This window comes from Gallinula chloropus, assembly GCF_964237585.1.
Source record: "Gallinula chloropus genome assembly, chromosome: 1".
Classification (NCBI taxonomy): Eukaryota; Metazoa; Chordata; class Aves; order Gruiformes; family Rallidae; genus Gallinula; species Gallinula chloropus.
In genome coordinates this window covers 2144274-2166257 of record NC_140085.1, presented here as the reverse complement: position 1 = coordinate 2166257, position 21984 = coordinate 2144274, and the positions used below count along the sequence as shown (strand labels likewise).

The 21984-nt window shown below is 46.1% G+C and overlaps 1 protein-coding gene across 1 annotated transcript in view; it reads left to right on the top strand.

The window, feature by feature from the left end:
- The window catches only part of EXOC4 (exocyst complex component 4), a gene marked incomplete at its 5' end in the record, with an annotated part of 481981 nt that overhangs the window by 421401 nt on the left and 38596 nt on the right, over positions 1–21984 (top strand). The window contains 3 exons of the mRNA XM_084273112.1: positions 14659–14800; positions 18059–18237; positions 20423–20582. Coding sequence (XP_084129238.1) covers positions 14659–14800; positions 18059–18237; positions 20423–20582 — 481 coding nt within the window. The remainder of the gene's footprint in view (positions 1–14658; positions 14801–18058; positions 18238–20422; positions 20583–21984) is intronic.

Sequence of the window (21984 nt, the reverse complement as noted above, 5' to 3'; positions counted from 1 at the left end):
CTGGAGGTTGGTGTCCCTGCCTGTGGCAGGGGGGTTGGAACTCTGTGACCCTTGGGGTCCCTTCCAACCCAGACCAGTCTATGATTCTATGAACTTAACTTTTATACCAAGCCTGCTTCCAAACCAGGTTACTTTCTCCTGCTCAGACATGCTTCCACCCCAGAATCAAAGGGCAATGTCTGGAAGATGCCTTCACCATGTCTTCTGCAGATGGGCAGCACTACACCCTCTGGCCTTGCAGCAGTGGGATGAGCTACAACTTCATTCTAAAGCAGTGAGGATGGGGATAAAAGGGTTTGTGCTACAGCTTTTTACCAAATACCACAGCTATCTGTCACTGACTGACTCTTCTTAATGATAATGCTGAGCATTTGCATCGCATTTTCCAGCCATAGATCTCAAAATACTTTGAGAAGGTTAGTGAAGGCCATTACAGGATCAAGACTATCCTGGACCACTTCATCACCTAGAGGGTCAGCCTCCCCTTTTGCCTGGCTCTCTGTATGCCTCCTCATGCTGAAATAGGATTTGATGGCTAACGGGAAGCATCCTGCACCACTCAAGAAAGCGGTGCCTTTTAAAAATGATGATGGAGCCCCTTTATACCACTCCACCAGAGTAAAGGAGCTATAATTTACAGTCACTTTAAGGCCCCTTTCTGCTGACAGAGTGGTGCAAAGGGGTCTGGGCACAAATGAAAATCAGGCCCAATGCAGTGGTTTAAAATTGATGCCTTTCATTTCGTAGTCAGGCCACACAGCGGTGGTGAACTCAGCCAGGTCTTTGTGTTTAACCCTGGTGTTCCTAATGAACTGAATTCAGCTCTCAAATGGAGCTATATTTCTCTCAAGTTGGAGCTTTTTTCCCCTTCTTCTTCTTCTTTTTTGCCTGTCACTGAACTTGTAACACATCTTGCCGTATTGATTGCTCACGGGGAACTTTTTTTGTAGAGATCTATTAATAGGGAACCTTATTTAAAAGCCAGATTAAAGATGATCAACACGTGCCTGACCTCATGCAGGAGAAGGACTTAGTGAATGCTGTTGCTTTATTATTGCAACAAAAGTAAATTCCTTGCTAAACCAGAAAAAGCACCTTTTTTTTTTAACTAAATGCAAAAAAAAATCTGTCATTAACTTAAAAAGATAAATCTTGAGTTCTTGTGTTATTTGATGAATATCTCTTGCTGTAGTATCACTTAGTCTAAGTGACAGCTTTCCCTTTTTGCTTCTTAAGCAGTCTCATTTTCCAATACATGTTTTTTTCTTCAGTTCCACTGACTGAACAGTTGGTGCTTTTCCCCAAATGCTCAACACGTGATCACAGCCCCTTCTCAGGCACTCTGAATGTTCATGATACTATCATCCATAGTGTTGCTTTCCATCTCCTAGCTGTGCACACATCATCTGAATGGACATCTGGTGTCCTAAGGTGATGATAGAATCACAGAATCTCCTGAACTGGAAGGGACCCCTAAGGACCATCCAGTCCCACTCCTGGCTCCACACAGCCCCAGCCCAGTCAGAGGTGGCACTGAGGGCATCGGCCAGGCGCTTCTTACCCTCAGCCCAGCTCGGGGCTGGGACCCCTTCCCTGGGGAGCCTGTGCCAGTGCCCGACCCCCCTCTCAGCACAGAACCTCTTCCTAACAGCCAACCTGACCCTCCCCTGGGGCAGCTTCACGCCGGCCCCTCGGGTTCCAGCCCTGGGCCCCAGAGAGAGAAGAGAGATCGGCGCTGCCCCTTCGCTCCCCTGGGCAGGAAGCCACAGACCCCCATGAGGTCTCTCTTCAGCCTCCTCTTCTCCAGGCTGGACAAACTCAGGGCCTTCAGCCTCTCCTGGGGAGACTTCCCCTCCAGACCCTTCCTCATCCTCGCTGCCTCCTCTGGACACTCTCCAATAGTTCCTGTCCCTTTTGTCCTGTGGCACCCAAACCTGCCCCCAGGACTTGAGGTGAGGCCACTCCAGCGCAGTGCAGAGCGGGACAACTCCCTTCCTGGACCAACTAGCAATTCTGTGCTTGATGATCCATTTCCAGCTCTGCCCTGCAGACTGTTTGATCAGGATCACATTAACTCAGTTTGCTTCTACAGGGTGTTTTACAGGTGAACACAATTTCAGCCTGTTTATGCCCTGAGCTGACCACAAGTTACATAAATCTTGGTAGCCCTGTGATGAGGTCAATAACACATGCTGTGTCAAGCCCTGCATGTGTTATTTTGGCCTGGGAGTGGTTGGTTCAAAATGTTTTTGGATGCCTTCATTCAAACCTAGTTGGTTCAGAGGAGAACCAGAGGAAACCAAAAGGGAAAGGTCTTCTCAGGCATCTTATCTGCACTGCCATGACTCAGATCCACACAGCTCCCTCTTGTCAATCCTATGGCTCTGTCTCTTTTGTGCTGACATCTCTGGGAACATCTTGCTTCTACAAACCCCACCATTGTCCACTGAATGCTTGGGGCTGGTATTTTAATCAAGAAGTGAGATACCTGCCTCAAGTCATGTGTTTCCCCAGAGGGGATCCCCTTGAAAAATTACTTGGGAGCTTTGCCACCCTTAGCCATGGTAGAACGTGGGGCTGTCAAGTCCAAACCAAGCCATCTGTGGTCACCTGCCAGTTAGTCACCATATGTGGTTTTAATAGAAGCTACAAATTTAATTACACCTAAAAAGTAAAGCTCCTACAAACAGGTTATCCATACTGAATGGCAAGTCTAATGGAGGAACCAGTGTCAGGGCACAGAGGCCTTTCAGAAGATGTTTGGAGAGAAAATATTAGGGACCCATCAGTATCCTGACTTAGAGCATTTATGAGCTTTTTATCAACAACTCCAAGAGCCATCAGCAATGCTATGGATCTGTTTGCTTTCAAAGAGCCTCCAGATTGAATGGATTGATTGAACATATCAAAATTGGACAGTTCATCAAAATCACCTCAGATTCAAAAGCAAATTGGCGTCTGTTGGTCTCTGTACACCAAGTGGTGCTGAGCAGACCAATTTAGGCAATGGGCAAGTGTCCAGCTGATACCATCTTAACTGTGTTAGCTGTTGGAGGACTAAAACCACGACAAATTGGTATTGGACAGCAGCAGTGGTAAGACTAACCTCCAAACCAGCAGGGAACTGCTGACCTTGTGAAGACACAATGATTGTTTCAGTAAAGCTTGAGCGTTAAGAGGTTCTTCTGGTTTGCTTTATACCTTCTGCAATCAAATTTCATAGCTGAAATGGGGGTCAGCTTTGGTGGATCCCAGGGAATGAAACCACACAGTCATCAGCCAACTAAAAGCTCTTGTTTTCTTGTCAAAGTGATCTAGTGCCTTTCAGGGCCTTTTTTTCCTCCCTTGAATGTCTGCAATGAAGCTGTTCTTACCGATTAGTGGTTGCTGCTCTCCCCAGACTCGATACTTCACATCAAATATTTAATGGTTAGAAAATGAGATGTTGTTTTTCTGACCTGGATGCTTGGCATTTGTGGTTATCTCACACAATAGGCACGACACTGTGATGCAGTCCCAGTATTGATCTGGTTCTGTGGGGTCAGCACTTAGCTCACCATCATGATTACACTAATTACTCTTGTTCCATCTTTCTTTCCTCCCACCCACCAGCCTTAAACGCAGGGGATTGTCATGTAAATAAGTGACCTAATTAGCAGTGCTTTCAAGCCATTTTCCAATGAGGATCCCTCATGAGTAATACCAGCAAATCAACTTTTTGTGGAAATCACTCCAAAGAGCCTGCTGTCCACTCCAGTTGGTTCAGAGCATTAGGATCTGTTTATCTCTTCTGAAGGAAATAACTCGCTGGTGTCAAAGATTAATAGCAGTAAGTTTGTGTTCTTCTCCTTGGTCTGTTAGAGGTGACAGCTGTCCTGTAGTGAGGAATAGGCAAAATGCTTTTCAAAGATAGGTGACTGGACTCAAAATCACAGAATCACAGAATCTCAGAGGTTGGAAGGGACACAGAGATCAACCCCCCTGCCAAAGCAGGGTCCCTAGGACAGGTCACACAGGTCGGCGTCCAGATGGGACTGGAATATCTCCAGAGAAGGAGACTCCACACCCCCTGGGCAGCCTGTCCCAGGGCTCCCTCAGCATCACTGGGAAGTTCTTCCACATGTTGATGTGGAACTTCCTGTGCTCCAACTTGAGGCCATCGCCCCTTGTCCTGTCCCTACAGACCAAAGTATGGTTAATCATTGGCATCACCAGTGAGTCACTGCCATGGCACGTGTGCTGTAAGATCTAACCAGCATTTATATTTGTTTTGGGAGAAATAACTCCTAAATTAGCAGGAATTGTGAAGAAGTCTGACTATGAGGCTGATGCAGCTGCTGCAAAATGCAGCGGATGTTCCTGCCGAGATTAAGGTCATCTTTGGGATTGTCTCCTGTCCTGTGGGTACCTTCTGTGTGTTTTGCATTCTTCAGCCTAAGTTTGAAACCACCTTGGTAGTTCCTATGGATGTTCAGATTCATACCTTCCTCTGTATCCAAAGCTCATTCTCCTTTATCTTCCAGCACAGACCTCCCTGCTGCTTGTCCTCTTGTTTTGCAAACCAATCTATTAAAAACAAACATCCCCCAGAATACTTTAATCTATAATTGTCAACAGTGAAAAAACCATCTTCAAGGTTTCTACTTCACTGTATTTCTTTTCATCTGCCCTCGTGAGGACTCATCTGGAGTCCTTTGTCCAGATCTGGGGGCCCCAGTACAAGAAAGATGTGGAACTGTTGGAGAGGGTTCAGAGGAGGCCATGAAGATGATCAGAGGGCTGGAGCATCTCCCCTGCGAAGAGAGGCTGAGGGAGCTGGGCAAGTTCAGCCTGGAGAAGAGAAGGCTGTGGGGGGGACCTCATTGCACCTTCCAGTCCCTGAAGGGAGCAGAGAAACAGGAGGGGAATGGGCTTGTTAAAGGGCAGACACTGGCAGGACAAGGGGGATGGAGTGAAGCTGGAGGAGGGAAGGGTTAGATGAGATTTTAGGGGGAATTTCTTTCCAGAGAGAGTGGTGAGGGGCTGGAAGGGGCTGCCCAGAGAGGGGGTGGGTGCCCCATCCCTGGAGGTGTTCAAGACCAGGTTGGATGGGGCCCTGGGCAACCTTGTGTAGCTCCAGGCCTGGAGGTTGGTGTCCCTGCCTGTGTCAGGGGGTTTGGAACTCTCAAGATCCTTGAGGTCCAACCCAGACCATTCTGTTATTCTAAGATTCATTTCTTTTTGTCCCTGCCTCTTGCAAAGAAGAGTTTTGCTCTTCGGCATGAGGACACCAACTGACTTCAGCCACTTCTGTTCCTTATTCTTTTAGTAAATCCAGTAGTCAGGGAGGTTTGAGGTCCTTTTAGAAATACATCCCTCTAAGGGCATCATCTACACATAGAAATTTTGCAGTTATGTTTTTGGGGCATTAACTGGCAAAGTGCAGCTCAGTATCATGGAGGAAAGAAATGAAAAAACACATTTATGCTTGTGTTTGCAAGGGGAGTTATGTGACAGCTTAGGTGGTTTGGAGCATCACCCCTTTCCTGGCTCAGTTGACCAGTCCCTTAACAAAATGTCTTGTTTTTTAGTTCAAGTCTGAGTTATCCTGGTTTATAAGTGGCCTGATACCAATCACTGTTGTGGGTTTTTTTTCTTTTCTAGTTCTGAGGAAGCAAGCTGATGGCTTTTCATAGGTTCGGTTGGGTTTCTTTAATATATTAACCCAAGTACATGGCTAGTGCCCATCTTCCTCACACTTTTAGATGCCAAAAAATTAATCATTTCACTTCCACAGTGTGGAGAATGTCCCGTGAAGCCAGTGCATAAATGTCTGTTGGTCCTCTTTGCCTTGATTTACATGTTGATGCAAATTTTCTGTCATTTTCACAAATGCCCAGTGTTCATGATGCTCACCACTGAGCAGAGCCGGCACGCTCTGAGTAAGATCCCACTGAATGTCATTAATTTGATGATATCTGCATTATTCCAAATATAGTGAAGCATTTTTTATTAACAGTTGATCTAAAATCATCTCTCTTTGGCTCTGAGGACACAGTGCCTTGAAGAAAGCAGCTGGCCTTGAGGTTTTCTCTGTTCCTCCCACTCATTTTTACTTGTTCATTCACAAATGTTGACAGTTTTTCAAAGGTCCTCTCCACCTATTGAAACTAGTGGCAAAGAAATTAGTTTAGGGGTGAGGTTTTGGCTCTGTTAGATTGATGAAAGTGTCTCCATTGACTGGAGCTGTGATTTTTGTCCTGTCTTTAATGAAAACTAGGCAAATCTCATGGCTGGTTTCGATTAGTCAAGCAGAAAGAAGTGTAAGAGACACTGAACAGGGAAAAAAAATCCTTTCCTCAACTCAGAAGCAGATGAATGGGTTTTTACTAAGCTTTCTAAATCAAGTCACCTCTGAGCTAATGGAATTCAGCCCAAGAAATAATATTTCTGAGAGTGGTAGGGAAGGGGAAAGTTACATTATAAATTACTGAAAACAGAAAAATTTAACACAGAGGAGTTTTCATAGCTGAAGAGCACTGGAACAGCAAGTTCTGGACTTGGCAAAGATATCCTTCCATATCAAAAGTCTTCAGTTGTGATGGCTCTCCTATTCTTAGCTGCACCTGCACAATTTTGCTTCCTTCAGTGAAAAAAATCCCTGCTCTTCAGAGTTTTGGGGGTTGGACCCAATGATGTCTCGAGGTCCCTTCCAACCCCTACAATTCTGTGATTCTGTGAAATGACCCAAGAGGTTTTGGGGCTTTTCCTCAAGCTTTTTCCACACTTAAATACAAAGTCTGTAAAGAAAACTGTTGAGTAACTAAGCCTTCCAATCAGTTACCACACAATGGAGCTAGAACATCCCACCACACTTTCTTTGCCCTGCTCCTCGAGCTCGGAGACATCTTTCCCTCCACACTCCTCCCAACAATCCCTTTCGTGAGGCTGCATATTTGCAGAAAGTAATGGAAAACAACCCACTTTCAGAGGAGTTATTGCCTTTTTAAAAGTGCTAATTTCCTTGTGAAATTTATGCCTGCCAGCAGAGGCAGACGAGGAGCTCCGCAGGCAGCTCTAACGAGACAATTCATTAACTAGCGAGTGTACACACGCCATAAAAAACATTAATTCACAAAATGAAAAACTAATAGAGTGTTTAGCCTGTTCTTTATCACCGGTGACAGTCTGTGCTCTCCTCATCATTAGTGTTTACTGAAGTGATGGGGACTGCAGCCCAGTCTGCTTATCGCCACTCATCACAAATGAGGTCACGATGCTTTTTTTGTCTGGCACAGCTGCCTTGTCCCCTCTCCCACACTTGAATTTTAACACGGTGTGAAGGGCAGCAAGGCATGGAAGGAAACTCTCAGTGACAGCCCTCAGCTTTGTCTTGCTTTTCAGGGGGTTTGAGCACAAGTTCTCCTTCTTTCTCCATCTTCATCCAAACCTCAATGAAACTGGCAAGGGAAAATCGAAAATCCCTTCCTTAATGGTCTTGCCTTATGATCCTGGTTGCCTCTACTTGAGAATAAGATTAATCAAGAGGAATTTTCTATGAGTAATATTAATAAGAAGCTCTCCCTGAGTTTGTGTTTCCTTTACTTCTGCTTGTCCTTCAAGTGTTGGCATAATTTTGTCCCTTCAGCCCCTGTGAGCGGTTTTGCCATTGATCCCAGTAAAAGGTGAGCCTGAGCAGTGCTGAGTATTTAGACAATTCCACCTTCACATCTCTTGTTTGAAGGGTCCTAACCTGTTCAAGTATGTCCTTTCTTGGTATTTGTTTTGTTTTAACAAGAATCCCTGTTCTCTGCCATGTTTCTTTCAATCGATATGGTCATCTGCGCACTCAGCCTGCATGTGTATGGTAAATATCTCAGAGATTTGTAGGGGTCAGGGTCAAGGAGGAGGGTTGCAGCCATTGCATGGGAGACTCGGTGCTTGGCCTGGGTAGGTCCTGACTTTCATCACCTCTGCCTCTCGGCAGAGACGAGGGTTTGAAGAGACGAGTGTAAGTAGAGACAAGCTCATCTTGGAGTCAGGAGTTAATCTTAGCCACCATTGTGGAAGTAAAGGCTGGAGCAGTGATGTGTGGAGCCACCTTCCTTGCCAGCTGCATGGGGGGAATGCCTGCCCTTTGGCTTGGAGCCTATGTGAAACACAGAATCACAACGTTGGAAAAGACCTTTGAAGATCATCAAGTCCAACCATTCCCATCCTATGCTAAACCATATCCCTAAGTACCTCATCAACCCTTTTTTTGAACACATCCACGGAAGGTCACTCAACCACCTCCCTGAAAGAAGACAGCTGACATCAGAAATCAGAGTGTTTGATACCAGATACTTTGTAAGTTGGACTAGATGACCTTTAAAGGTCCCAAACCATTCTATGATCTTGGAAGTCTTTGGAGATACCATCACCCTCTATGATTTTTTTTCTCCTTATTTAAAATGTATAAAGAGAGCAATTTAGGTAAAGAGGAGCAAGGCAGTAATGTCTGCATAAATATTTTAAGTGTTCTGCCATATCTAAGAGGCCCAAAGGTTCACACTTCCAAAAAGGACAGGGGAGGATGACAAACACAAAATCCAGCTTTGGTTCTTCAGTCCCTCTATCTCTGAAGTGAATTTTGGGAGAATCAAAACCCAGTTTCAGATTTTAGGGCTCATTCCAGCCCTTTTCAGTAAAGCTACAGCTCTGAGATCCCCAAACAGACCAATTTAGCAGTAGGCAGTGAGTGATCTATGCCTTAGAGGTTCAAATAATACTCCTTCAGCCAGAAACTGGTTCCAGTGGCCATATGGGTTGCATATAGCTGTTCATTGCTTCTTGAGCATCACAGGTGTGCAGAGCACTTTGCAAGAGGATGAAAAGACAAGTTCCCTGCTCCTTGGAGAGATTGCACTCTAAATTAAAGAGAGATGGCATCTCAAGAGAGGTAAGAGATCAGAGTGGGAGGAAAGATGTGTAACCACAAAAAGAGAAGCGGTGTGAGTGCAGGGTCCTGGCATTTATTCCCACAGAGAGAAAATAATTTGAGTTGATTTGCTTTGTTTGGTTCTCTCTGTTTTTTTAGGCTTTTAAATCTCCAGTCATTTCTAATGTATCTCCCAAGTCATGCAGCTGAATGCAGCCATCTCCATACAGCTACGTGGAGACAGTGCCCCATGCCACAAGTCCTATGAAGAACAGCTGAGAGAGCTGGGGCTTTTTGGTCTTGAGAAAAGGAGGCTGAGAGGAGACCTCATAGCCCTCTCTACGACTACCTGCAAGGAGGGTGTAGAGAGGTGGGGGTCAGTCTCTTCTCTCAGGTAACAAGTGATAGGGTGAGAGGAAATGGTTTCAATTTGCACCAGGGGAGATTTAGGTTGGATATCAGGAAGAATTTCTTCACTGAAAGGGTTGTCAAGTATTGGAACAGGCTGCCCAGAGAAGTGGTGGATTCACCATGCCTGGAAGTATTTAAAAAGCATGTAGATGTTGTGCTTAAAGACATGATCTAGAGGTGGACTAGGCAGGGTTAGGCTGTGGTTGGATTCAGTGATCCTAAAGGTCTCTTCTAACCTAAGTGATTCTCTGATTCTCTGACCTTCCTGTCATTCCACAAAGCCCTTGCTCACCAGCATCACCACAGTGGCAGTTTTTCTTTACCTGGATCTGATCCAGATCAACAGACCGTGGCTGAACAGAACCAGAGGTGATTTTTAATGGCAACATACTTATTAAAAAAAAAATTAGTTTCCTCCTTCTGTTTGGCTTTAGAAGACAGAGGTGCCCTGGCATATGTCTTCCTTCAGAAATCTCACCCAAACGGGTCCTTGATGTTGCATCTAATGTGCTCGCTATATTGCCACGCTCTCCTTTAAAAAATAACCCACATAATCATTCATCTCATTCCTCCCAACTTCACCCACTGTATTTTCCTTTAAATAACCAGATATTCTTCTCTCTTGTTGGTATTAGAGTAGCTATTTTGTCTCCCAGTGGCATCGTCACCTCGTTACGCTAAGAGCCGTAGGAACAGGAGACGTGGAGAGCTCAGACTCAGTTTGAATGGCAGTGATGGATAAAAACACATTATCCAGGTTTTTACATGTTGGGAACTAAAGGATAGAAAGAGAAAGTGGCACATAAGATCACCAGAAAAGTCTCCAGCAGAGAGAGGAGTTAACCCTGAGTCTCCAAAGGCGTAGTCCAGCACGTAACCCTTAACAAATTTCCCTTTGCATGTGTGTATTTACAATTATTTTGGAGTTCCCTCCTCTGGAGTGGAAAGGAGTAAGAAATTAAAATTGAAATAGCTGTGAACTGGCCCCTAACATTTCCTGTGGGGCACAGCAATTGGTTCCTGCTGCCCCTCTTTACCAAACAAGAGGTTTTTCTCCCCAGCAGAGCTGTAAAACTTCTCGCTGAGCTTTTCCCCTGTCTGTGCACGCGGCGCTGTGTAAAAGCTGAGCGTGTTGGAGGTTTATTTCTCAGGTTCAAGTTGCACCAGAGCCGAGGCAGAGCCTGTAACCTTAGATTGATTTTTCTCCTCACGCTATTAAATCATTCCAATCCGTTAGCAGTCGCTCTGCTCAAGCAGGGAGCGGGGCAGGACGCGCTATTGTAGACCTTGATTGGTTACAGAGGTTTGTTTATGGGCAACGCAGCACGTTTTGTTTAATATTCTAGAGGTCTGGTAATTTACATCCATCGATTTACAAGGCACAATCTGTCAAGAGGCACCAGAATGGTATTGAATTGCAAAATGATTGAAATCATTGGTGACAACAAGTGTGTTAAGTTTATTTTTCTAAGGCTTGCTGGAATGAAATGTTCCTTCTCCTTGGAGTGAGATATCTTGGCTGTGCCTACAGCAAGCTAGAAGAAATCCCAAACAAAAATGTAACTGTTACCCAGCATCACGAGATGATCAGTTACAACAAATTAAATTCATCTGTTTATGCTGCAAGATGATAAGGAGCAATGGAGCAAGGTATTGGCCACTAGTTACCCACCTGTGGAGTATTTTGTTGGCCAAGAGGGCTCATGATCAACTTGAGGTAAATGGGATATGGCAGAAGAGGAGGGGAACAAGGCTGCTGATCTGCTGTTTTGCTGTTTTCCAGCATTTCAGTTGGGAGATACCTCCCTCTTTGAGCAGAGAGCTCAGAGTGTGCTTTGTTGGGTTGAGTGGCCACACAACACAGGGTCACTCTTTGCCCAGAGAACTGGCCAACCCCAAAGCCAGCTCCTAATTCTTTTATTCAGGGCCCTTAATAATCTAGGTTCTGATTATTTTTTTGCTGCTGCAGCTCCTTCCATGGGTTTATGTTGCCAAGGATGATGGAGTAAAGTTGTCTTGAATGAGTCTTAAAGAAATGGGATTTTCCTCTTGGCTGTGAAATGGTCCTTTCTGAATGTCCAGAAAAGGAGAAAGGAAAATTGATGGGCTCTGAAAGGCTTCCTTTCATCTCAGAAAGCAAAAAATACACAACAGTGTCCTCATCATGAACAGAAGAAATTGGTCTGCATCCCCCAAGCCAGGATCTGACCCTGTTCCCCACTGTGAGGGCTCTGAACAACCAGAAGGACTTCAGTGCTTTGGCTTTAAGTAAGGAGCAGATTGTCCCCGTCTCCCTCCTCCTCTTATCTCCAATGACAAATATAATTACAGCTCCACTTAAATTGCTGTAAATGAATTCTGAAGAGGAGAAAAATTGTGCATGTATCTCTCCACTGCAGAAATTAGCTGACTCGTGCATTTCAGATGATGGGTCCATCCATCTCCACTGCTTGCAGGGAGGCATCACTAGAGTTAGCTGGCATGATCAAACGTGAGGCTGCAGCCCCAGCACTGCTTAAGTGTGATGATTCTTGCAGTGAGTCCATCTCCAGGAGTGAGGCTGATAAAAACATCTCAAAATGTGGGATTTTTGACTAAAAGTAACACCCCTAAACCTGGTCCTGAGGCAAAAGTCCTGCCACCCTCCAAGAGACACAAATTTCACCTGGAAGACTCACATCTGAAAGGTGGGTAGCAGCTGAACTAACAGCTCAACACACATATCTGGAAATTAGAGGCTGTGTAAACAAGCCCATCACCCTCTCACTGGTAATTTAATTTCCTTTGTGGGAGAGACCTCAGTGAGCAGAAAGAGTCTTGGAGGAATCTCAGGGTGTGCTGGGAGGGGTCATCCTTTTTATTCCCATTCATCCTGAGGGGACTATCACTCTCATTCCCCTCTTTATTCCTCTTTTAGACTCCAGGCCTGTTAATTATTTTCAGCATTATTTTGCCAGGCTCTGATTTTTTTCTACCCCATCTCTTCATTAAAAAGAAACTTCATAAATACCTCTCTGGTTTTAGAGGAGTGGCTGAAGATCTGAAGGTGTTTAATTTGAGCTAGGGACCCTGCTTTGGCAGGGGGGTTGGACCCGATGATCTCTCAAGGTCCCTTCCAATCCCTATGGTTCTGTGATTCTGTGAATTTTAGGAGCAAAGCCAGAGCTCCATGTAGGTTCCTCTTTCAAAGCTTTGGCTTTCCAGGCAGTGGCAAGTGACATTTACTTAATCAGTCTTCATTGAAATGGAAGTTTATTGTCAACAGTTCCTTGGTGTTGTACAGATCCTTTCCGTGCAGAGTTGCATTGGTGCCTGGCTAAATGTTTACCATGTAAAGAACATTTGCTCAAGAAAAGAGAGCAGGAGATGTTTCTTAAACCAGCAGACAGCAAACCTCTGCTATTCAGGTTGAGCTCAGAACAATTATGAGCTGCAAACGTGAAGCAACCATGAAAAAAAGCAGATATGGCAGAGCAAAGTAATATTGCCAAGGGGGGTGGGAAAGCTCTAGTTCCATTGTGGCACTAGTTACAGCTCCAATATAAAGTACAGCTCTGGTGCCCCATGTTCAAGAGAAATTCATTAAAAAAAGAAGGGGTGCAGAATGTTGCTTTTGTCAAATCTGGAGCAGGCTGCCCAGGGGAGTGGTGGAGTCCCCATTCGTGGAGGGATATAAATCATGTGTGGTTGGGGACATGGTCTAGTGGTGGACTTGGCAGTGCTGTGTTAATGGTTGGACCCAATGATCTTAAGGGTAATTTCCAACCTAAATAATTCTGTGATTCTATGAAAGGGGATGCCAGGGATGGAGAACTTCATAAGGCAAAGAATAACATTGGTATATAAAGAACCAAATATCAGTGACTAAGTTTAGGCTGGAAATTAGAGCCCAAACTTTGAAGTCCACTGTTAGAGAAGTGATGTTCTGAAGGAGCCAGCAAGGGTAGAGACCTTTAATATGGCACACAAGCTGATACTCAAGGCTTGTGAGGACTGGACTTGATCCAGGAGATGCCTTGCAATCCCATTTGGTTTTTAATTCAAGTGGAAGTTGTCTAAGCGGGGCTGCCTGATTTCAAACATTGCTAATCACCCTATGCAGGAAGTCATTTCTAAAGTGCTGCTTGAACAAGGACTTGAACTCAGATATTTGGGATGTGCTTCCGCTAATTAGGGTGGAATATGTGCTAACAGCATGTTACTCTTGTTAGTGAAGCTCCTTCTGTAGCTCAAGTGGAATTGTGCTGCAGGGGAGGAGGTCCAGGGCTCAGGCACTGCAATGAAATATAAGGGATGAAGGCTGCAGTTGTAGCCGTAGTGATGCTTCTCTGGAGCACAGGTCCTATGAGGAGCAGCTGAGGGAGCTGTGGCTCTTTAGTCTTGTGAAGAGGAGGCTGAGGGGAGACCTTTTCACTCTCTACAACCACCTGCAAGGTGGTTGCAAAGATGTTGGGGTTGGTCTCTTCTCTCGGGTGAGAAGCGATAGGACAAGAGGAAATGGCTTAAAACTGCACCAGGGGAGATTTAGGTTGGATATCAGGAAGAATTTCTTTACTGAAAGGGTTGTCAGGCATTGGCACAGGCTGCCCAGGGAGGTGGTGGAGTCACCATCCCTGGAGGGATTTAAAAGGTGTGTGGATGAAGTCTTTAAGGACACGATCTAGAGGTGGGCTAGGCAGGGTTAGGTTGTGGTTGGGCTTGATGATCTAGAGGGTCTCTGCCAACCTAGGTGATTCTAGGATTCTGTGATTATCCAAGAGATGATGCTCTTGTGCTCAGGATAAACTCAAGGTGGATTTTTACAGAGGTCTCACTGGGAGTGAAACAGTTGGCCCGTGACCAACTTGTACCCATTGCCTGCTTTTTAATTGCCTTACTGTCTCAGAGCTGTGTTTATGAACAAAACCAAAGAAAGCCTCCCATATATCTCTGAAGGGAGTAGTGGGTGCAGGCAAAAAGTCACTTGAGATTGCGTGGGGAAGTCTGTGGTGACCAAAATTGTCCATCTTTCTTGTTGGTGCTGTTCCTTGGCTCCCAAGCAGCTCTTTTCTCCAAGCAGAGCAAGATAAACGCCCGTGGATTTTGCAGCTACAGAAATACTCATCACAGAGCAATATCTTCCCAAGCAAATGTATTCTGGTGGTTGATTAAACCCCTCAGATTCACTTTGGAGTTTAATCAATTGCAGGAGCAGTTTGTTGCTTCGTACTCTCCCGAATTACAGAGGTTATTGCTCAGGCAAAGGCAGGAGAGAGAACAGTCATACTTTGGATGGAAGCAGACAAGATGCTGTGGTTGCTAAAGCTGAGAGGTATTGATGAAGCATTTATCCTATTTTCTTTTGCTAGCCATGTCTCCTGGCCAGGACAGCCATGCCAGTCTGGAACATCTTCCTGCATCTGACCAGATCCTGCAGACCCTGAGTGAGCTGGCCAGGTCCTTCCAAGAGATGGCTGACCGCTGCCTGCTTGTTCTGCATTTGGAAGTCAGGTAAAAGCCCTGAATTAATGGACTGTGGGTAAGCCTGGGAAGCTATAGGTTGTGATTGAGTCCAGAGTATATATTACAGCACCTAAGACAGATAAACTTGCCTGCTGTAGCTCAAAGGTCAGTCCTGAAATGCCAGATACCATCACCATGGATGGCCAAATGTGGGACAGAAGCAGGTCACCAAAAGTGGAGATCTGTGTCTTATGTCTCAGGGACAATTTAAAATGGGGTTTTGGGGTCCTTAGAAAATTTCACAATGATGTTTTAATAGTCTAACAGGTGTTTGCACATTTATTAGGCACTGTGCTTTGGAGCTTTTCGTACTACTTTGTCAAATAGTATCAGAAAGTGGGAAACCAGCTGGATTTTTTTAAAGGGATGGATAATTTTATGATGTCTCTGACTTCACATGCAAAGATCAAAGGCAGCTAATGCCTTTCTTCAGGCTGCCAGCTGTCCATTCTGGAGCTGGGAAGACATTTTTCCCTTATGCATCGTATTGGCCAGGTGTATTTTCATTGCTTCCCTTTTCTCTGAAGCATCAAATTATAAAAGGATGTCAAAGATGGGCAATGAGACTTGCTGGACCATCAGTCTGCTCAGCCGTGATGTATCCTGAGCCATATTGTGTCCTTGTGTACATTGGCAGAGTTCTGGTGAAGTCAGTATGTAGGCTTTAAAAATATATATACATTAGTTATTGTCAGTGGCCCTTCAAACTGCTATCTATCATCTGCTGGCTGCTTGATTGCAGGCATCAGGGATGAGCTGGGGTTTGAAGGAATCGAGGAAAAGGTTGTTAAGGTATGGAAATGGAGCAGCTTTCTGGCTGCCTTGTAATGCAAGGGGATGCCTGAGCTCACCCTGACTCATGGTGCCCTTCAGTAGGACAAGGGTTGGTGGCTGTAAACTGAAGGAGGGGAGATTTAGATTAGATATTAGGAAGAAATTCTTCCCTGGGGTGGTGGGGAGTCCGTGGCACAAGGTGCTCAAAGAAGCTGGGGCTGCCCCTGGATCCGTGGCAGGGTTCAAGGCCAGGTTGGATGGGGCTTTGGGCTCCCTGGGCTAGTGAGGAGTGTCCCTGCCCATGGCAATGTGTTGAACTGGATGGGCTTTGAGGTCCTTTCCAACCCAAACCAGTCTGTGATTCTATGGGCACCAGCCTGAACAGGTTCCTGGCCTCAGTCCTCTGTGGCTTTCCATCACACTTGGGTAGGAAGAAGTAGGTGCAAATGTAATTCAAGACAAAATTTTGCTGTGATTTTGGAGCAAACCATTGCCCACCTCCTCTAGTGCTTGGAATAGTACCCCAGTTTGATGCCATAAGTATAACAAGGTATGTTAGTCATTCATGGAGGAGATTGATGCTTAACAACAAGGACAACACCCAGCAATGTGGGAGCTTCCCTATATCCATCACTCTGCATTTGCAGCTACCTGCAATAACAGAGAAACATCCCAGTCCCTCTGATGGCTGTTCCTGATGGGTTTCTCTGCAGTTCCTACGCCAGCTCCTCAGATCTGTGCCATTTCCAAGGTGCACAGCACAATGAGTGTTCCTTCACAGAATCATAGACTGGTCTGGGTTGGAAGGGACCCCAACGATCATAGAGTAACAACCCCCCTGCCACAGGCAGGGACACCAACCTCCAGGCCTGGAGCTACACAAGGTTGCCCAGGGCCCCATCCAAACTCTGTGCTTTAGGCAGGCACTCAGAGCACATTTGTAAGAAGCCTGGGAGTTTATCTGGTATCTTGGTGGTGCAGGTGCAGTCTAAGAAAGCACCAGCAAAGAGCAAAGCTGATTTGAGAGGACACAGTTATCCCCTCATCTTTCTCTTCCTTTAGGGCCACTGTTCCTTCAGATGCAGGTTGGCACCTGGCCAGTGTTGGCTGGTTGGAACTGTGTGATCCTTGGGGTCCCTTCCAACCCAGACCATTCTATGATTCTGTGATTCTATGATATTTCACCCAGCCTGTGATTTCACTGTGTTTCCCTGACAAATGAAATACAGAAGAACTCAACCAACCTCGTGTCCTTGTTGTGTGATGTGGATGTGAAGTAGTTTTGCTGTCACCTTGCTGGACATTACATTTTCCTTATAGGGTCAAGAGAACTTAATTACATTTTTTTGCAGAACCCTGACACAGTATTTGAATGCACAGAATTTCTCCTTCAGGGAAGGGATGATGGTTGGGCATGTTGCCCACAACCCTACCACACAGGTGAACAGAAGAGTGACAGAGCACTGGAATAGGCTGCCCAGGGAGGTTGTGGAGTCTCCATCTCTGGAGATATTCCAGACCCATCTGGACACCGACCTGTGCAATATGAGCTGGGGAGCTGCTTTGGCAGGGGGGTTGGACCCGATGATCTCTCAAGGGTCAACCCCTATAATTCTATGATTCTATGAAGTTGAAGTAGTGTTAAATGCTTAGGAATAGGCACAATCTTGGCCTGCCAATTATTGTTTCGTGTCCCCTGACTCACTCCTTCTGCCAGTTATAAGTGTTACTGGGTCTTCATGGTATGTAGAAGCAGTTCTTACTTGAGCATCAGTATGGAAGTTCTGCTGAACCAGCATGTGTGGCTGGAGAACCTGGTGTAAAGGCATGTGGCTACTTTACTGGGATGATGTAGGTCAGATCAGCTAATGAAGGGTCCTTTGTATTCACATCTCAAGATGGGACAACGATGTGTCAAGAGAATGAGGTTTTCAAATGAGACATAACCATTCATTTCTTAAAATTACTATTTTTTACTCGCTTGAACACTGGAAGGAAATTAAGACAGCAGCAGCACTTTGCAGCACTACAGGCTTGGGGGAGACTGGCTGGAGAGCTGTCAGGCAGAGAAGGACCTGGGGGTGTTGGTTGACTGCAGGCTGAATATGAGCCAGCAGTGTGGCCAGGAAAGCCAATGGCATCCTGGCTTGTGTCAGGAATAGTGTGGCCAGTAGGACTGGGGAGGGGATTGTGCCCCTGGGCTGGGCACTGGGGAGGCTGCAGCTGGAGTGCTGGGTCCAGTTCTGGGCTCCTCAGCACCAGAAGGACATGGGGGTCCTGGAGCGAGTGCAGAGAAGGGCAACCAGGCTGGGGAAGGGGCTGGAGGGCAAATCCTCTGAGGAGCAGCTGCGGGAGCTGGGGGTGTTGAGCCTGGAGAAGAGGAGGCTGAGGGGAGACCTGTGATTCTGTGATATCCATCGATATTTTAATGTTGGGGTTGTTGCATTGTACCATCTCTCTCCTGTCTCACAGGGTTCATTGCTTCCACTACCTGATCCCACTGGCCAAACAAGGGAACTATGCCATCGTCGCCAACGTGGAGAGCATGGACTATGACCCCCTCGTCGTCCGGCTCAATAAGGACATCAGTGCTATTGAGGAAGCCATGAGTGCAAGTCTCCAGCAGCACAAGTTCCAGTACATCTTTGAAGGTCAGGCACTTACCACAGGAGTTTGTTTCTGCAAAATGTTTTGTCATTCTCATAGAATTCTCATAGCTCTGGGTTGGAAGGGACCCCAAGGATCACAGAGCTCCAACCCCCCTGCCACAGGCAGGGACACCAACCTCCAGGCCTGGAGCTACACAAGGTTGCCCAGGGCCCCATCCAACCTGGCCTTGAACACCCTCAGGGATGGGGCACCCACCCCCTCTCTGGGCAGCCTGTTCCAGCACCATGGTAAAGCTCAGCTCTCTTATGGAGCAGTTCTTACCCAAAGTGTAACCATTCCATTTCTAAAATTAAATTTAGAGAACATTAGCTCTTCTGATGTCTCATCTGTCGTGATTACCTTGGAGAATATAAATCATGTCTTGGTTCATCTCCCCTGTATTTATTTGCGGTGCTGACACACAGTTCTCTTGCCTGCATGTCAGGATATGTGTTGTTTTAGGTGGTGGTTGTTCAAGGTCATGACAAGGGGAGGACTGGAGATGTTCCCATGGCACAATATAATATCTCAGCAGGGATGAAGGCTTTCTAAGCCTAGCTAGTGTTGTTTTGGCCACTGCTTACTGGTCCTAAAGAAGGCATAATTTACCCCCATACCTATGTAGCTACTGATGGAGCATTTTTTAATCAGCTCTTTTCTACACTGGGTGAATCCGTGGTGAATCAAGTGATCACCAGCACCTTGTAGAGCTTCTTACAGCCACAGAATCACAGAATCACAACGTTGGAAAAGACCTTCGAGTCCAACCGTCCCTGTCCTGTGCTAAACCAGATCCCTGAGCACCTCATCTCCCCTCTGTTAAACACCCCCAGGGCTGGGGACTCAGCCCCCTCCCTGGGCAGCCTGTGCCACAGCCCCACAACTCTGCCAGGGAAGAACTTTGCCCTCCCAGCTGAGCTGACCCTGCCCTGGGGCAGCTTGAGCCCATTACCCCTTGTCCCATCTCCTGTCCCCTGGCTGGAGAGACCATCGCCCACCTCTCTGCACCCTCCTCTTCTCCAGGCTCAACACCCCCAGCTCCCTCAGCTGCTCTTCAGAGGATTTGCCCTCCAGCCCCTTCCCCAGCCTGGTTGCCCTTCTCTGGACTCACTCCAGGACCTCCATGTCCTTCTGATGCTGAGGAGCCCCAAATTGGACACAGTATTTGGGTCTACTGTGTTTGTTTGAGGAGAGTGAAATGGCTCCACACAGAGCCCTGGGGACCTTTCACTTCTCACTACCCCATAAAGTTCACACACGGTCTTCATGAAATGTAGACACCTCTTAAACCCTCTTTGGGGAATTACACATACCCTGTGGTGGTTGCCTATACATGAACATATTTTCTTAATTCAGACCTGTACAGACTGTGTATTGAGTCAATAATTAGGCTTTTCTCCTTTTTTTTTTCCTATTTGGAATGCACCATGATAGGATGCATAATTCTGGGCTGTGACTGTGACTTTCAGCAGCTGGTCATGTCCTTCAACAGAAGAGGAAAGATGGAGGCATCATTCAGCCACAAGAAATAGTTCAAGACTGATCAGAGAGAGGTTGCACATCAAGTGCATTGAAATGCAGCTCATTTCTGCTCTTCTGAAATGGGAAGAAATGGGAGTTTACCAGGAAAAAATAGCACCCCTGGTAACAGATTAAAACCCTGTCGTTTTGTAGGATCAGTACTGGTCCATTGCTCTGCCCAGACAGAGAGAGGGACTGTAAGGGACATTATACAACTCCTGATTATAAATCTGGAAGTGCTCTGGAAATACCTCTATAATAATGGAATTTCAAGGTTTTATAGTGTTTAAAGGCATTTTTTTGTATTTTTACTATGGAAGGAGACCTTGAGGGAAGTCTACCTAAAGTGCACTGAGAAGATATTGAAGGCTGTTCCCATGTACAATTGAGTGCACCTCCTGTTCTGGTTCATGTGCACTGGTATCCATGGGGTTTGTAATGAATTGGGGCCTGGAACAGGCTGCCCAGGGAGGGGCTGAGCCACCACCCCTGGATGTGTTTAACAGATGGGTAGATGAGGTGCTCAGGGATCTGGTTTAGCACAGGATGGACACGGTTGGACTCGATGATCTTAAAGGTCTTTTCCAACCTTGTGATTCTGTGACTGTAATTATTGTCAGTAAATGTCTTCCTCCTGTGATTTTATTGGTTGGTTTTTCCTTGCAGGGTTGGGCCACCTCATTTCCTGCATCCTGATCAACGGTGCCCACTACTTCAAGCGCATCAGCGAATCTGGCATCAAGAAAATGTGTAGGAACATCTTCATCCTCCAGCAAAACCTGACAAACATCACCATGTCACGTGAAGCTGACCTGGACTTTGCAAGGTGAGCAGAGCGCCCTGCATTGTGTTTGTTACTATTTGGATGTCCACACGTAGAGAGGTAGCTCCTTCTAAAAGTTTCAACACTCATGTGTGCAGCTGGATGGATATTGAGTTCATAGAGTGTGATGGAATCCCAGACTGGTTTGGGTGGGAAGACACCTCAAAGCCCATCCAATTCCACTCACTGCCATGGGCAGAGACAACTTCCACCAGACCAGAGTGCCCAAAGCCCCGTCCAACCCAGCCTTGAACCCTGCCAGGGATCCAGGGGCAGCACCAGCTTCTCTGGGCACCTTGTGCCAGGGGAAGGATTTCTTCCTAAAATCTAATCTCAATCTCCCCTCCTTCAGCTTCAGGCCATTCCCCCGTGTCCTGTCCCACCCTGCTCTTGTGCCTAGTCCCTCTCCATCCTTCAAAGTTAAACCTATAGATGTCTTAATTCTAATATTCACTTTCCCCTTTGTTGAGCAATGTGGATCTCTTGAGCTCAGTGTGAGTGCAAAGTGAAGGTTTCACCAAAGTGTCTGTGCTTGGGACTTCTTGTTGTTGTGGTTCTCCTAAAACAAAAACCCCTGCCATGGCCAGTGATACTTCTCACTAGATCAGGATGCTCAAGGCCCCATCAAACCCAGCCCAGGTACGTAATCCTTGGCTTTGCTGAAGGCTTAGACTTTTTTCAACTCACAGGAAGAGTTATGTGTGAACCTCAGGGATGCCAGTTGCTGTTTCCATTCAAGTTCTTGAAGTGGTAGTGATAGCAAGGTAAAACCAAAAATGGACATGATAGATCTCCTGCAAGTTTCTCACCAGTCTTGTTGCTTTATTCACTGAGGAATAAGCAGCCACTAAAGGGCGTGTGCACATGGCTCTACAGTGCTGACCACCAGTAGCTGTATTGGTTGATCATCTGTGGCAGCACCTCGTCCAGCAACAGGCAGCACAGGCCAAAAAACAGCCAAAGGAAGAGCCTGGAACTTGCAAATTAAGGCATGTAGCTCAAATGACAGAGTTCTGTGTTACACTCAGCTATGACCCACCACAAACACTGGAAATAGTCGGTGTCATCATTTGGCCATCACTCTTGGAGACTGAATTATGAGAGAAGCATGACTCCCTCATCTGAGGGAGAGTGGGTATGACTGAGTGCCTCATTTACTTGGGCTCTCATATGGGGAATGATCTCATTATTGAATTAGTTTCTGTATAATAGCATTGACATGGAGAAGTTATGAATGCTGAGGCCTGGAGGAGGGGGAGAAAGATCCATTACTAACTCTCCAAGGAACAGAGTTCCCAAATTCAATCTTCCCTTCTTTAAATGACTTTTTTTTTTTTTCTCTCATCTGTTGAAATGTTAAATAATTTAGCCCAGTTTTTTGGCAGGGAGAACAGAACTTGAGCAT